This window comes from Ambystoma mexicanum, chromosome 6q (genome assembly GCF_040938575.1).
Source record: "Ambystoma mexicanum isolate Mex_15411 chromosome 6q, UKY_AmexF1_1, whole genome shotgun sequence".
Classification (NCBI taxonomy): Eukaryota; Metazoa; Chordata; class Amphibia; order Caudata; family Ambystomatidae; genus Ambystoma; species Ambystoma mexicanum.
Genome location: NC_090937.1, coordinates 1,601,077,671 through 1,601,089,761, shown reverse-complemented (window position 1 = coordinate 1,601,089,761; position 12,091 = coordinate 1,601,077,671). Strand labels below are relative to the sequence as shown.

The 12,091-nt window shown below is 52.7% G+C and overlaps 1 protein-coding gene and 1 long non-coding RNA gene across 4 annotated transcripts in view; one reads left to right on the top strand and one right to left on the bottom strand.

Moving 5' to 3' along the window:
• LOC138516887 (disintegrin and metalloproteinase domain-containing protein 33-like) overlaps positions 1-12,091 on the top strand; it is a 629,971-nt gene that overhangs the window by 500,721 nt on the left and 117,159 nt on the right. For all 3 annotated transcript variants that reach the window (XM_069632337.1, XM_069632338.1, XM_069632336.1), the window contains exon 14: positions 2,619-2,814. In XM_069632337.1, coding sequence (XP_069488438.1) covers positions 2,619-2,814 — 196 coding nt within the window. The remainder of the gene's footprint in view (positions 1-2,618; positions 2,815-12,091) is intronic.
• LOC138516888 (uncharacterized) overlaps positions 2,059-12,091 on the bottom strand; it is a 125,705-nt gene continuing 115,672 nt past the window's right edge. Inside the window, exon 3 of the long non-coding RNA XR_011282329.1 lies at positions 2,059-3,233. This is a non-coding gene — a long non-coding RNA (uncharacterized lncRNA). The remainder of the gene's footprint in view (positions 3,234-12,091) is intronic.

Sequence of the window (12,091 nt, the reverse complement as noted above, 5' to 3'; positions counted from 1 at the left end):
CATCTCTACTAAGGTGCCCCCCCAAGACTGCGTGACTACCTGGCTACGCCACTTAATCTGGAAGACATTTGACTCCTCTTCCTTGAAGTCACACGCTTGCGCTCCCCCATCTCTACTGTGGTGCCCCCCAAGACTGCGTGAATACCTGGCTAAGCCACTTAATCTGGAAGACATTTGACTCCTCCTCCTTGAAGTCACACGCTTGCGCTCCCCCATCTCTACTGTGGTAAGCCCAAGACTGCATGAATACCTGGCTACGCCACTTCATCTGGAATACATTTGACTCCTCTTCTTTGAAGTCACACGATTGCGCTCCGCCATCTCTACTGTGGTGCCCCCGAAGACTGGGTGAATACCTGGCTACGCCACTTCATCTGGAAGACATTGGACTCCTCTTCCTTGAAGTCACACAATTGCGCTCCCCCATCCCTACTGTGGTGCCCCCCAAGACTGCGTGAATACCTAGCTATGCCACTTCATCTGGAATACATTTGACTCTTCTTCCTTGAAGTCACACGATTGCGCTCCCCCATCTCTACTAAGGTGCCCCCCAAGACTGCGTGAATACCTGGCTACGCCACTTCATCTGGAAGACATTTGACTCCTCTTCCTTGAAGTCACACGACTGCGCTCCCCCATCCCTACTATGGTGCCCCCCAAGACTGCGTGAATACCTGGCTACGTCACATCATCTGGAAGACATTTGACTCCTCTTTCTTGAAGTCACACGAATGCGCTTCCCCTATCGCTACTATGGTGCCCCCCAAGAATGTGTGAATACCTCGCTACGCCACTTCATCTGGAATACATTTGACTCCTCTTCCTTGAAGTCACAGGATGCTGGTATGACCTGCCCATTGAAGTGAAGGCAGCAGTTCCTAGTGCATACATGTCCAACCGAAGCCTGCACAACTCCTAGAGACTTGCATTGGTCATTTCATGAACTGCCTTGGGCGATTCTTCCTGCAATTCATGGTGTCGCTATGTCGTAAGTCTAGAGACGTACAGATATTGTGCTAAAGTGTAATAGCAGCATTCTAATTACACTGGAACAATTCTACATATATGTTTGATGATGTATATTCATGGCTCCCTGTTTTCTGTTTTTACTGATTTAATACAGAGGGGAATCGCTACTTTTCCTTTCAATATTTACAATAAATGGATAAAAACGGCAATGCATGTCTCTTGGTTCAGTCTTTAAGTTGTCATCAATCCGTGGCAGATCTATGGCTGAGCAAAGTAAAATAACAGAAAGTTTGAGAAAGGAATTCAGTTCCTTTTTAAAGTTGTTTAAATGGCTGCAGTTGAAGTCCTTGACTTGTGCAAGAACACAGCTCTAGGAGATTCCCATCACAGGCATCCAAGTGCCAATGTGTTGTTATCATGTAAATAAATGGGGAGAAATACAGAAAAAAGCAAAAAATAAATATGGATGAATACAGAAAAAAAGGCAGAACAATAAATATGGATGAATAATTACAGAAATAGTGCAGAAATAAATACCATGAAACTGGGAGCTTTGTGTATATTTGTACAACGTACACACCCCCTTTTACTTGCTCGTATCAGACTATCCTTCATTCCTTGTTATACTTTCATCCTTTCTTCTTTGACCCAGTTTTCCCTCCTGCTTTCGATTTTTTTCTTTTCCTTCTGTATTTCTTCCCATCTTTCCTTTTTCTTTTTGTCCTTTGTTCCATTCTTTTGTCCTTCCTTTGTTTCTTTAACTTTTCTTTTCTTCTTTTTCCTTTCTTTCCGTTTTTCTGTTTTTCCTATCTTTCGTTTGTGGTATATGTTCCTCACTCTTTCTTTTCTTCTTTTTGCATTTTCTCTTTTTCTTCCCTCTTTTTATTCTTTCTATTCCATCATTGATTACATGTTTTTACTTCCCTCTTATTTCCTTGCTTTTTTCTTTTTTTCTTCTCTTCTTCATCTTTCTTTCCCTTTCTATCTTGTCCTATTATTCTAGTTTCTTCTCTCTTGCTCTTATTTGCTCTTTTTCTGAAATGCAATCCTTTTGACAGACAAAGTTGCCTATTTCATATTTAAACGTAATCAATTGTCTACCTTACAATTTATTTGTCCAAAGATTAAGCTACCAGAAACTGAAAGGAGTTGTCTCTGTAAAAAAACCAAGATTGCCAATAAACTTTAAAACATCTGTGACTTTACGGCACCAATCGACCACAAGCACTTTACAATTTTAGATGATTGTCAAACTGTCCTTGGTGAAGACATGTTATGGGCTAATTTGATGATAGGAGATCATATCTCACAGTTGTTTAGTTTGTATTGCATGTTTCGTGAGCTGTTTAAGATGCTGCAAGTCCAGATTTTATTTTTGCCTGGTAATATATTATCCTAACACATTTTATGAATTCATTTTATATAATTTTGACGGATTTATGACCAATGTAAACTTTTATAGCTAACCTTTGCATGTATCCAGGACTGTATTCACTTCTAGATTGTTAGATTAATTGTGTGTAATGACGTGGAAACATGTGAAAAGATTTCACTTTGTAAACTAAATTGCTAATTAAAAATAAAATATATGTATACATATATTTCATAACCAACCCTTCAACTACTCTGCTTTCTCTTACTTCAAATAGCTAAAAACACCAGGGATCATGTGCCGGGAGCCGTCTGGGTCATGTGATCTCGCTGAGTTCTGCACAGGTGCTTCACCCTATTGTCCTCCTAATGTGTACCTTCTGGACGGCTCCGGGTGCACGCATGAGGAGGCCTACTGCTTCAATGGCATGTGCATGACGCACCAGCAGCAGTGCGTGCAGCTCTGGGGACCAGGTAAGTCAACGTTGTAGTAGCGACAAAAAGGGCACAACGAAAGCATATGTTGGAAGTGGAATTACATATCCGCGTGCACTATTGTTTTACCCAGAGATTCTGAACTTTAAAGTGGTGCGTTGACCATGGGTGAGTTTTGAGTGGCACGCTATGACATCACAATTCCCCCACAATGCCCCATATATCTGCATCATATTTCAGATAGTATTTTTCCACATTGTGATTCATTATAATACTGAGAACCATACAGCAGAAATCCATGGACATCATTTCATCATCCAAATCAAGTCAGATGAGAATGATTGAGTGTTGTCCATTTGGAGGTTTGTGTTTTCTTTTGATGAACCATCCTTAAATTAGATCATTAAAGATCTGCTCCCAGGTCCCGTGTACAAGCATCACTCTTCGGTGCTATGAAGCTGAAAGATAAAACAAGAAGAAATCAAACTACATAAACTACTCAACCAACGAAGATTAGAACTTTTGCTGAAAAAGTGATAGAACCAACGGATATAGAGGGGAACATGGCTAAATCTCCCCGTTTAGATCAATGGGGTTGCCTTTGTATATATTGGCGATACGACAACCCTCTAAGAGTTGTATTTCCATGTGTATATGATTGGTCTGTTTTGGAGTGTACAAGGAATATGGCAACATTTTAGGAGTCATATCTGACTGTACATATGATTGTTCTGTCTTTGAGTATACAACGGATATGACAACATTCTAAGGGTTTGAGAGGTGTATGCAGAGGGGGAAATTGTTAGTGGAATTGGTTAGTCGGCATCTCTAACTTGAATTGAGGCGCTGGGTTTGCGAAATCTCCCCAGATGGGGTGTGGGAGCACCCCTGCACCTCTTTCCTGATCTGGGCTTGTCCAGCATTCAAGGTCCATTTCACATCTGCCCCCCACCTCCACCAGCCTCCCTCACAACCCCACCTGACCTCCCTTCCTACTCAAATGGTCAATGCACCTGTCACTATCATGATTCAAAGAATACATACCAGCTGGAAACAAACATTTATTGAAAATGATGATTATCGATTGTGCGATATGCAAATGATATGCGATTCAGAGGGTAAGTATGCTTGCAATACTGGCATGCCTTGTTTACTTGAACAATACATGTGGTAATATGCATAGGGCCTTAAAGGCAGACAAAACTCATGTGCAGTTTGCTTTGGGTTGCGATGGGATGTGTCAGTAGCAAACTCCCTGGCGTGTCCTTGTGACTCCAGCTGGTAAATTCATTAAGAAAATGCAAAAGCGAAAGAACCATATGATTGAAATCTCTATGTTCAAGGCAGAATCATGCGTTGACCGTTATGTGGCAGCTGTCGAAAAATATGGTCTTCTGCTTTGACCTAGCAGACAGGGGCAGTCTCCAGGCCCATCAGAAACCACACTTCACATTGTACAATGTCTTATTTGAATCTGTCATGACTCAGGCTCTATCTTCACACATAATATGCTGGTGGGGTGACTTGCCTTTGCTTCTGTGAATTCAACATAAACCACCTTTTCCTTCACTTCAACCTCTGCAGTGTTGAGTTTGATGGTTTCCAATAAATCAAACCTACCCCTAGCCACGAATGAAGTAATACTGCGGCAGGTGCTTTTGCCTCAGCACTCCACGTCCGACTTGAGATCCGGGCTGGAGGGGTATTCTGTTATATGGCTTTACCCGTCACTATCGGCCTAGCCATAGTCCAGTGACACGCTGGACTACTTATGCACGACCCATTAGTAGTCTTAGGGGCCAATTCATAGAATTCGGCGCACAAGTGGCGCACGCGGCTGGCGCACAGTGTGCGCGTGCGAATCCCTGCGCCAGCCGCGTGCGCCAAAACCCATTTCCGCGCACAGCGTATTCATGGATTCCAGCCACCAAAACCAGCCGTGGCGCATAGTGGCGCAGCGACCTTGCAGCAGCGCCAGTTACGCCCCCAAGAACGCCTTCCGCGCAGGGAAAAGCCATCAAAATCCCCAATCCAGCGCAAAGGGCTGCGCTAACCCTGTACCAGCACGGCAAGCGGGCTACGTGTATTCCAGGGGTTCACGTGAAGTCACTCACGCGATCGGGCCTGGGGGAGCGGGCTACATGTATTTCAGGGGTTCGCGTGAACTTTTTCACGCGATCGGGCCTGGGGGAGCGGGCTACGTGTATTTCAGGGGTTCGCGTGAACTTATTCACGCGATCGGGCCTGGGGGAGCGGGCTACGTGTATTTCAGGGGTTCGCGTGAACTGATTCACGCAATCGGGCCTGGGGGAGCGTGCTACGTGTATTTCAGGGGTTCGCGTGAAGTTCCACACGCGAATAGCCTGGGCGCGTGTATTTCAGGGGTGCGCGAGAAATTCTACACGCGAATAGCCTGGGCGCGTGTATTTCAGGGGTGCGCGAGAAATTCTACACGCGATTTCAGCAGGGTACGTGTATTTCAGGGGTGCGCGAGAAATTCTACACGCGATTTCAGCAGGGTACGTGTATTTCAGGGGTGCGCGAGAAATTCTACACGCGATTGGCCTGGGTACGTGGATTTCAGGGGTGCGAGAGAAATTCTACACGCGATTTCAGCAGGGTACGTGTATTTCAGGGGTGCGCGAGAAATTCTACACGCGATTGGCCTGGGTACGTGGATTTCAGGGGTGCGCGAGAAATTCTACACGCGATTGGGCCTGTGCGAGTGGGGCAGTGTATTACGTGGGTGTGCGGGAAGTTGAAGAGGTGAATTGCCAGTGTGGGTCCTCCCAGGTCTCCCCTCTACCCCCTCCACGACCTCTGCAGGCAGCCCACACCACAGGGGACTACCCTGCACCCCTGGTCATGTCCCGCAGGCAGCACATCCACCATGGGCATGCCCCCCAGCCAAGCCACATGTCCCCTTGCACCCCCACCCCCCAGCAGGCCCCCACTCATGTCCCCTTGCACCCCCACCCCCCAGCAGGCCCCCACTCATGTCCCCCTGCACCCCCACCCCCCAGCACTGTGGGGCACCTGCCAGCAGGCCCCCAACCATGTCCCCTTGCACCCCCACCCCCCAGCAGGCCCCCACTCATGTCCCCTTGCACCCCCACCCCCCAGCACTGTGGGGCACCTGCCAGCAGGCCCCCAACCATGTCCCACTCATGTCCCCCTGCACCCCCACCCCCAGCACTGTGGGGCACCTGCCAGCAGGCCCCCAACCATGTCCCACTCATGTCCCCTTGCACCCCCACCCCCCAGCAGGCCCCCACTCATGTCCCCCTGCAACCCCACCCCCCAGCACTGTGGGGCACCTGCCAGCAGGCCCCCAACCATGTCCCACTCATGTCCCCCTGCACCCCCACCCCCCAGCACTGTGGGGCACCTGCCAGCAGGCCCCCAACCATGTCCCACTCATGTCCCCCTGCACCCCCACCCCCCAGCACTGTGGGGCACCTGCCAGCAGGCCCCCAACCATGTCCCACTCATGTCCCCCTGCACCCCCACCCCCCAGCAGGCCCCCACTCATGTCCCCTTGCACCCCCACCCCCCAGCACTGTGGGGCACCTGCCAGCAGGCCCCCACCCATGTCCAACTCATGTTCCCCACCCCCCCCACCCCCCAGCACTGTGGGGCACCTGCCAGCAGGCCCCCACCCATGTCCAACTCATGTCCCCCACCACCCCCACCCCCCAGCACTGTGGGGCACCTGCCAGCAGGCCCCCACCCATGTCCAACTCATGTCCCCCACCACCCCCACCCCCCAGCATTGCGGGGCACCCTCCACCAGGCCCTCGCCCATGTCCCATCCATGCCCCCCTGCACCTGGGTCCCAACAATCCCCAATCATGTCCGTAATGGCCATCCTCCCCTGCCAAAAGGCCCAACCAACTATCACATCCACCCACATATCAAAGGCAATTACATGTTACACACCCAATGTAAATAATGCAAATGAACACATGTCTGTCACACACAATGGCTGCAAGTGAATGTTAAAACACCCAACATGACATGCATGAAAGCAATGAGATGATACGACACATTGAAGGATGAAAGTAAAAATGTGTTGAAAATCAACTAGAATGGAAATGAAATGAGAAAAACCACAAAGAAAAACAACAAAAAGAAGATGAATGTCCATGAAAAAAATCCAAAAAATCAAAAAATCCATAGAAGAACCATTTACAAGACAATCCCGGGTCCATGAGCCCAACCAAATGAAACCTAACTATGTCAACTAACTAAAAACTGAACTATATACAAAAAAGTGGCGCATTGTCCAATCGCAACCAAATAAAAAAAAAAAATTCAAAGGAAACCTACCACTAACTATATAACTATATACAATGGCAGCGGGCAAGTCCTGCGGCTCACTCTGTGATGTTGCCGGCCAGGGCATCATCGAACTCCATGTCGATGTCCCGGAGGCGGGACTCTGTCCTGGCCCCGAGGTCTCGCAGGGTCAACCCCGTGTCCACCTCAAACTCCCTGCGAGCTTCCTCGAGGCACTCAGCCCGCCTCAACGCCCGACGCATGGAGAACTCCGCCCTGACCATGGTGAGCCGCTCCTCTTCCGCCCGCTGCCGCTCCGCACCTATCCGCTGGACCAACTGCTCCCACACGGAAGACACTGCCATCCCAGGGTTCTCCTGCCCTCCGGCCGATGCCTGCCCCTCTGATCTTGATGGCCCCGAGCCATGATGCCTCCCACGTCGAGCCTGCTGCTGCCTCCGACGCCACTGCCTCTGCCAGCACGACGGCATCCAGGCTGATGGAATCCACCGATGCCGTCGTGCACGTGCCCTGCCAGATGATGCCGGCACATCCTCCATCTGCAGGGGGACAGTTGCTGGTGTGTCCACCCCTGCTGGACCTTCGACTCCCGACTGTGGCAGGGATGGGGTCCTCACCGAGCTGGCTGCGTTGGTCGGGGCAGGTCCACAGGGGGCCCTGGTGGCATCTGGGCCGGAAGACGGCATGGAGCACGACTGGCGCATAGCCCCCACAGAGGAGGAGAGGGTCGCCAGAAGGCCACACACATGTAGGAAACCCCCGACCATGGCGGCTCCCAAATGGTTCACGTACGCACGGTGCTCTTCGTGATGATGTGCATGCTCCTCCCGGGAAGCATGCACCTCATCACGAATGCCAGCCGTGCGCAACGCGACACCAATCAGGACCCTCTCCACACGGCCAGGGGTCCCCTCGTCCGCAGGTAGAGGAGTGTCAGATGACATGGACATCTCCCCTACCTGCGGACGGGCCTGGGATGGGGCCCCATGTGTGGCTCAGTAGCGGCCTCCTCCCCCTCTGTGGAAACCACCAACCTGGATGTCTCCACGCCGTCTTCCGCCAGTGCAAGCCCCTGTGGGGGCTCACCCACCCCTTCCGCTGCAGCCGTGGCGGCATCCCCGCCGCTCTGCTCCACAGCGCCTTCTCCGCCCTCTTCTTCACTTGCCACTGTGTAGAGGGAGACATAGAACACAAGCATCAGGGTACTGTACAATGGTCCCCTAGACAGGAAGCAACAGCAGATGAGTGGCACTGTCATACATCACTTCCATCATGTCCCTCCACAACACATGGGTCAGTGCAGGCAAAACACATACAGTAACAGGCATGGCGCATGCCATGGACATTGGCATACATGACCAAGGGACTCATGATTCATACAATGTTGGTTTTAAACTCACATGCATCATGGGTCTTGCCATCACATGCACACACCTCACCGTAGTTCCATCCATCTGGCCTCGTACACCACAGACGCAGTGGATACAAGGATGACTAGGCTGCATCAGTGAATCTGAACATTGTCACAGACATGTGTCATGCATCCATGGCATTTACAAGTCACAGACACGCAGGTCAGACACACACACATGGACACCATACGTGTACATGGGACCAGCACCCATCCCTCACCCCCACCCATGTCCAGGAACAGAGACTGCCATGCTTCCATGTGTCCATTCCGCACAGAGCCCCCCATGTTGCAATAGAACACATCACTGTACTCACATGCCTGACCATGATTTCCCTGCACACACACATACGTACATGGCCTATGTCACACATACAGGCAGGTATCAGACAACCAGCACACTGCAACATGCCCTGTCTCACACAGCAATGCTTGGCCACTTACCGGCCAACTCCAGATGGGTCTGCCTCCGAAGGATCTGGGCGTGGAGCGCTGGGTCTACGCGTTCCAGGACCCTCATCTGGATGTCACTCAGGCGTGCCCGGCCCCCCTCCGCGAGGCGCCGGGCCTTATTGAGGGTCCTGGACCTCAAGTCCTCCCAGCGCTTCTTGATGTGCTTGATGTCGCGGGTTGCCACCCCCTCCGCGTTGATGGCAACCACATCGTCCCAGATCCTCTCCCGTCCTTCCTTGTTGGCGCGTGGTCTTCCGAAGAGGGCATCATAATGCCCGAGGACATGCTCCACCAGGACACCAACTTCCTTCTCACTGAAGCTGGTGGCCCTCTGCCTCTCTGGCTGGGGGTCGCCACTGGTCTCAGATGGTGCTTGCCCCGACATGGCGACCCCCGAGGCAGGCGTGGGTGGGCAACTGGGTCCTGGGGCTGGGCTGTGGAGCGATGGTATCCCAGTCGGGAGTCTACTGTTCCAGCAGGGGTGGACACAGCAACTGGACCCCTGCAGATGGCTGATGTGCAGGCACCAAATGGCAGGGCACGGTGGCAGCAGGCAGGCAGGCAGGCAGGCAGCAGCAGATGGCACGTGGGAGGCTGCTCGGGGCACTGGGGGGGCAGTGATTCAGCCTTCTGGGCAGGAGCGTGGTCTTCCGTGTGTATTCGCGTGGCCAGCTTGATACGGAGTGATTTGGCACGTGAAAAATCTGCACGTCAGCGTGTAATTCGAGGAAAGGCCCTTAGCGCGTAAGCGCGTCTGCACGCATACGCATTTTCATTGGACCAAAGGCCCTCAGCGCGTGAGCACGTCTGTGACGTGACGTGCGAGGGTGTATCCCTCATTGCACGTGATGACAGAACACACGTGGATTTCAACCAATCGCGTGTGAAAGTTCACGGCACCCCGGAACACACGTACCCAGGCCAATCGCGTGTAGAATTACTCGCGCACCCCTGTAATACACGTACCCAGCCCAATCGCGTGTAGAATTACTCGCGCACCCCTGTAATACACGTACCCAGCCCAATCGCGTGTAGAATTACTCGCGCACCCCTGTAATACACGTACCCAGCCCAATCGCGTGTAGCATTACTCGCGCACCCCTGTAATACACGTACCCAGCCCAATCGCGTGTAGAATTTCTCGCGCACCCCTGAAATACACGTACCCTGCTGAAATCGCGTGTGGAACTTCACGCGCACCCCTGAAATACACGCGCCCAGGCTATTTGCGTGTGGAACTTCACGCGCACCCCTGAAATACACGTACCCAGCCCAATCGCGTGTGGAACTACCCGCGCACCCGGAAACACACATACCCAGGCTAATCGCGTGTGGAAAACTGCACGTCCACGTGTAATGCGTGTAATCGCGTGAAAAACTGCACGTCCGCATGTGATGTGACGCGCGCGTGCGTTTCCCTCAGCACGGGTTAAAGGTGAGCGGGCCCAGCAGTTCGCTGTACGTGCCTTCCGTGGAGACCGACGTGTGTTGCTGCTTCCAGTTGTTTCGCGCGCCATCTACTTCACAGCTCTCAAGGACGTATCTCTTCTTTTGGCGGGGGTATTGGCTACGCGTGTTTTTCTGCATCGCGCTAGTCAGACGGTGAGTCGCAAACGCTCCTTTTCCCACTGCGGGTGCCCCTGTGTATTGCACCCATTTTCGATGTCACCGTAGCCTGCGTGTCCCACGCGTACGCGTTATTCGTGTTACTGGGTGCCACCGCGTACTGCGGGAGGTTAAATCCACGCACGTAGGCTGCAGGGTTGCGTGCACGGTTTTACTGCAGTTTTGGGGTGCCTGAGCGTTGCGTGACCCGTCACCACATCACCGGGGTCACATACAGCCTTGCAGGTGCAGGGGGGCTGTTAACATCTTGCTTCCCACCCCCTTCACCCCAATTGCCCAGGTCAATTGTGCTGTACACCTCCCATTGGCACCACTCCATCTGTGCCAGCACTATTACATCTGTGCCATGGTTGGGAGGCCACCAAAGGTGAGGGGCGCCTCAGCTGGGCGTACTCCTCGTGGCGGGCGTGGTCGGGGACGTGGCTGTGGTGACCAGGGAGTAGGGGGACTCCAGGGTGTCCAGGGCAGCCACAGAGGGGGAAGAGGCAGGGGTGCGCCACTTGAGCACAATGTTGTGCCATGTGTTGGTGCAGCCATGCCACCACCCCCTGTGGTTCCGGGGGATGCAGCTCCTGCATCTGGCACTGGCACCCGTATGACCCGGCAGTCCGTTCCATCGACTGCCACGGGCCCAAGGGCAGCGGTAGCTGCAGGTGCAGCTGTGGACACCGCCACCCAGGCTCAGGGTCTGCCAGCGCAGGCTGCGTTGGCACTTGAAGAGCCCTTGGTAGATCTCCAACAGGCCAGGGGGGAAACCATAGGGGCACACCGGGCTGCTCAGACCAAGACACGTGTCCCTGGGGCAGTCATGTCATCTGCTGCCCCGAACAGCCGGGTGTTGGCAAGTGCAGGGGCAGATGCACCCAACAGCACCCCGGTTGTGAGTCTGCCAACCAGGACCGTTGCGGTCAATGACCCTGCCACAGCTGATGTTGCTGCGCAGGGTCCATTAGTGGGCACCCAGCTGCCACTGACACAAGTCAGGCCTTTGGTCATCCCTCCACCTGCCACTCCCTCGGCTCAATCCACCGAACCCACTGGCCATACTGGTCACGGCGGCATTAGCCAGCCAGGGTCTGCGCCACTGTCCAAGAGGAGGAAGGTTGCACCTGCAGCACAGGCTGGGACCCCACACACAGCCACGACCTCCTGCACGTCGAGGAAGAAGCCTTTCTGTAAGCAGGAACTGGACTTCCTCGTGGACTACGTGCGGGGACACAGCCGTGACATGCTAGTGGGTGCCAATAGTCAGACTACGGCTGCCCAACGTGACACCCACTGGAAGCATGTTGCGGAACATGTCAGTTCATTCGGCCATGAGGTGCGCACGGCGCAGGAGTGCAAAAAGCGCTGGAATGACATCAAGCGCAGCACTAAGGCTAAGCGTGCCTCAAATTACAACTTGACTCTGGTGACTGGCGGTGGGCCTACACCAGAGGAGGAAGAACTCACTCCGCATGAGGCTCTCGTTGCGGAGTTCATACCACCAGAATTGGTCGAAGGTGTGGGAGAGATGCTGGACTTTGA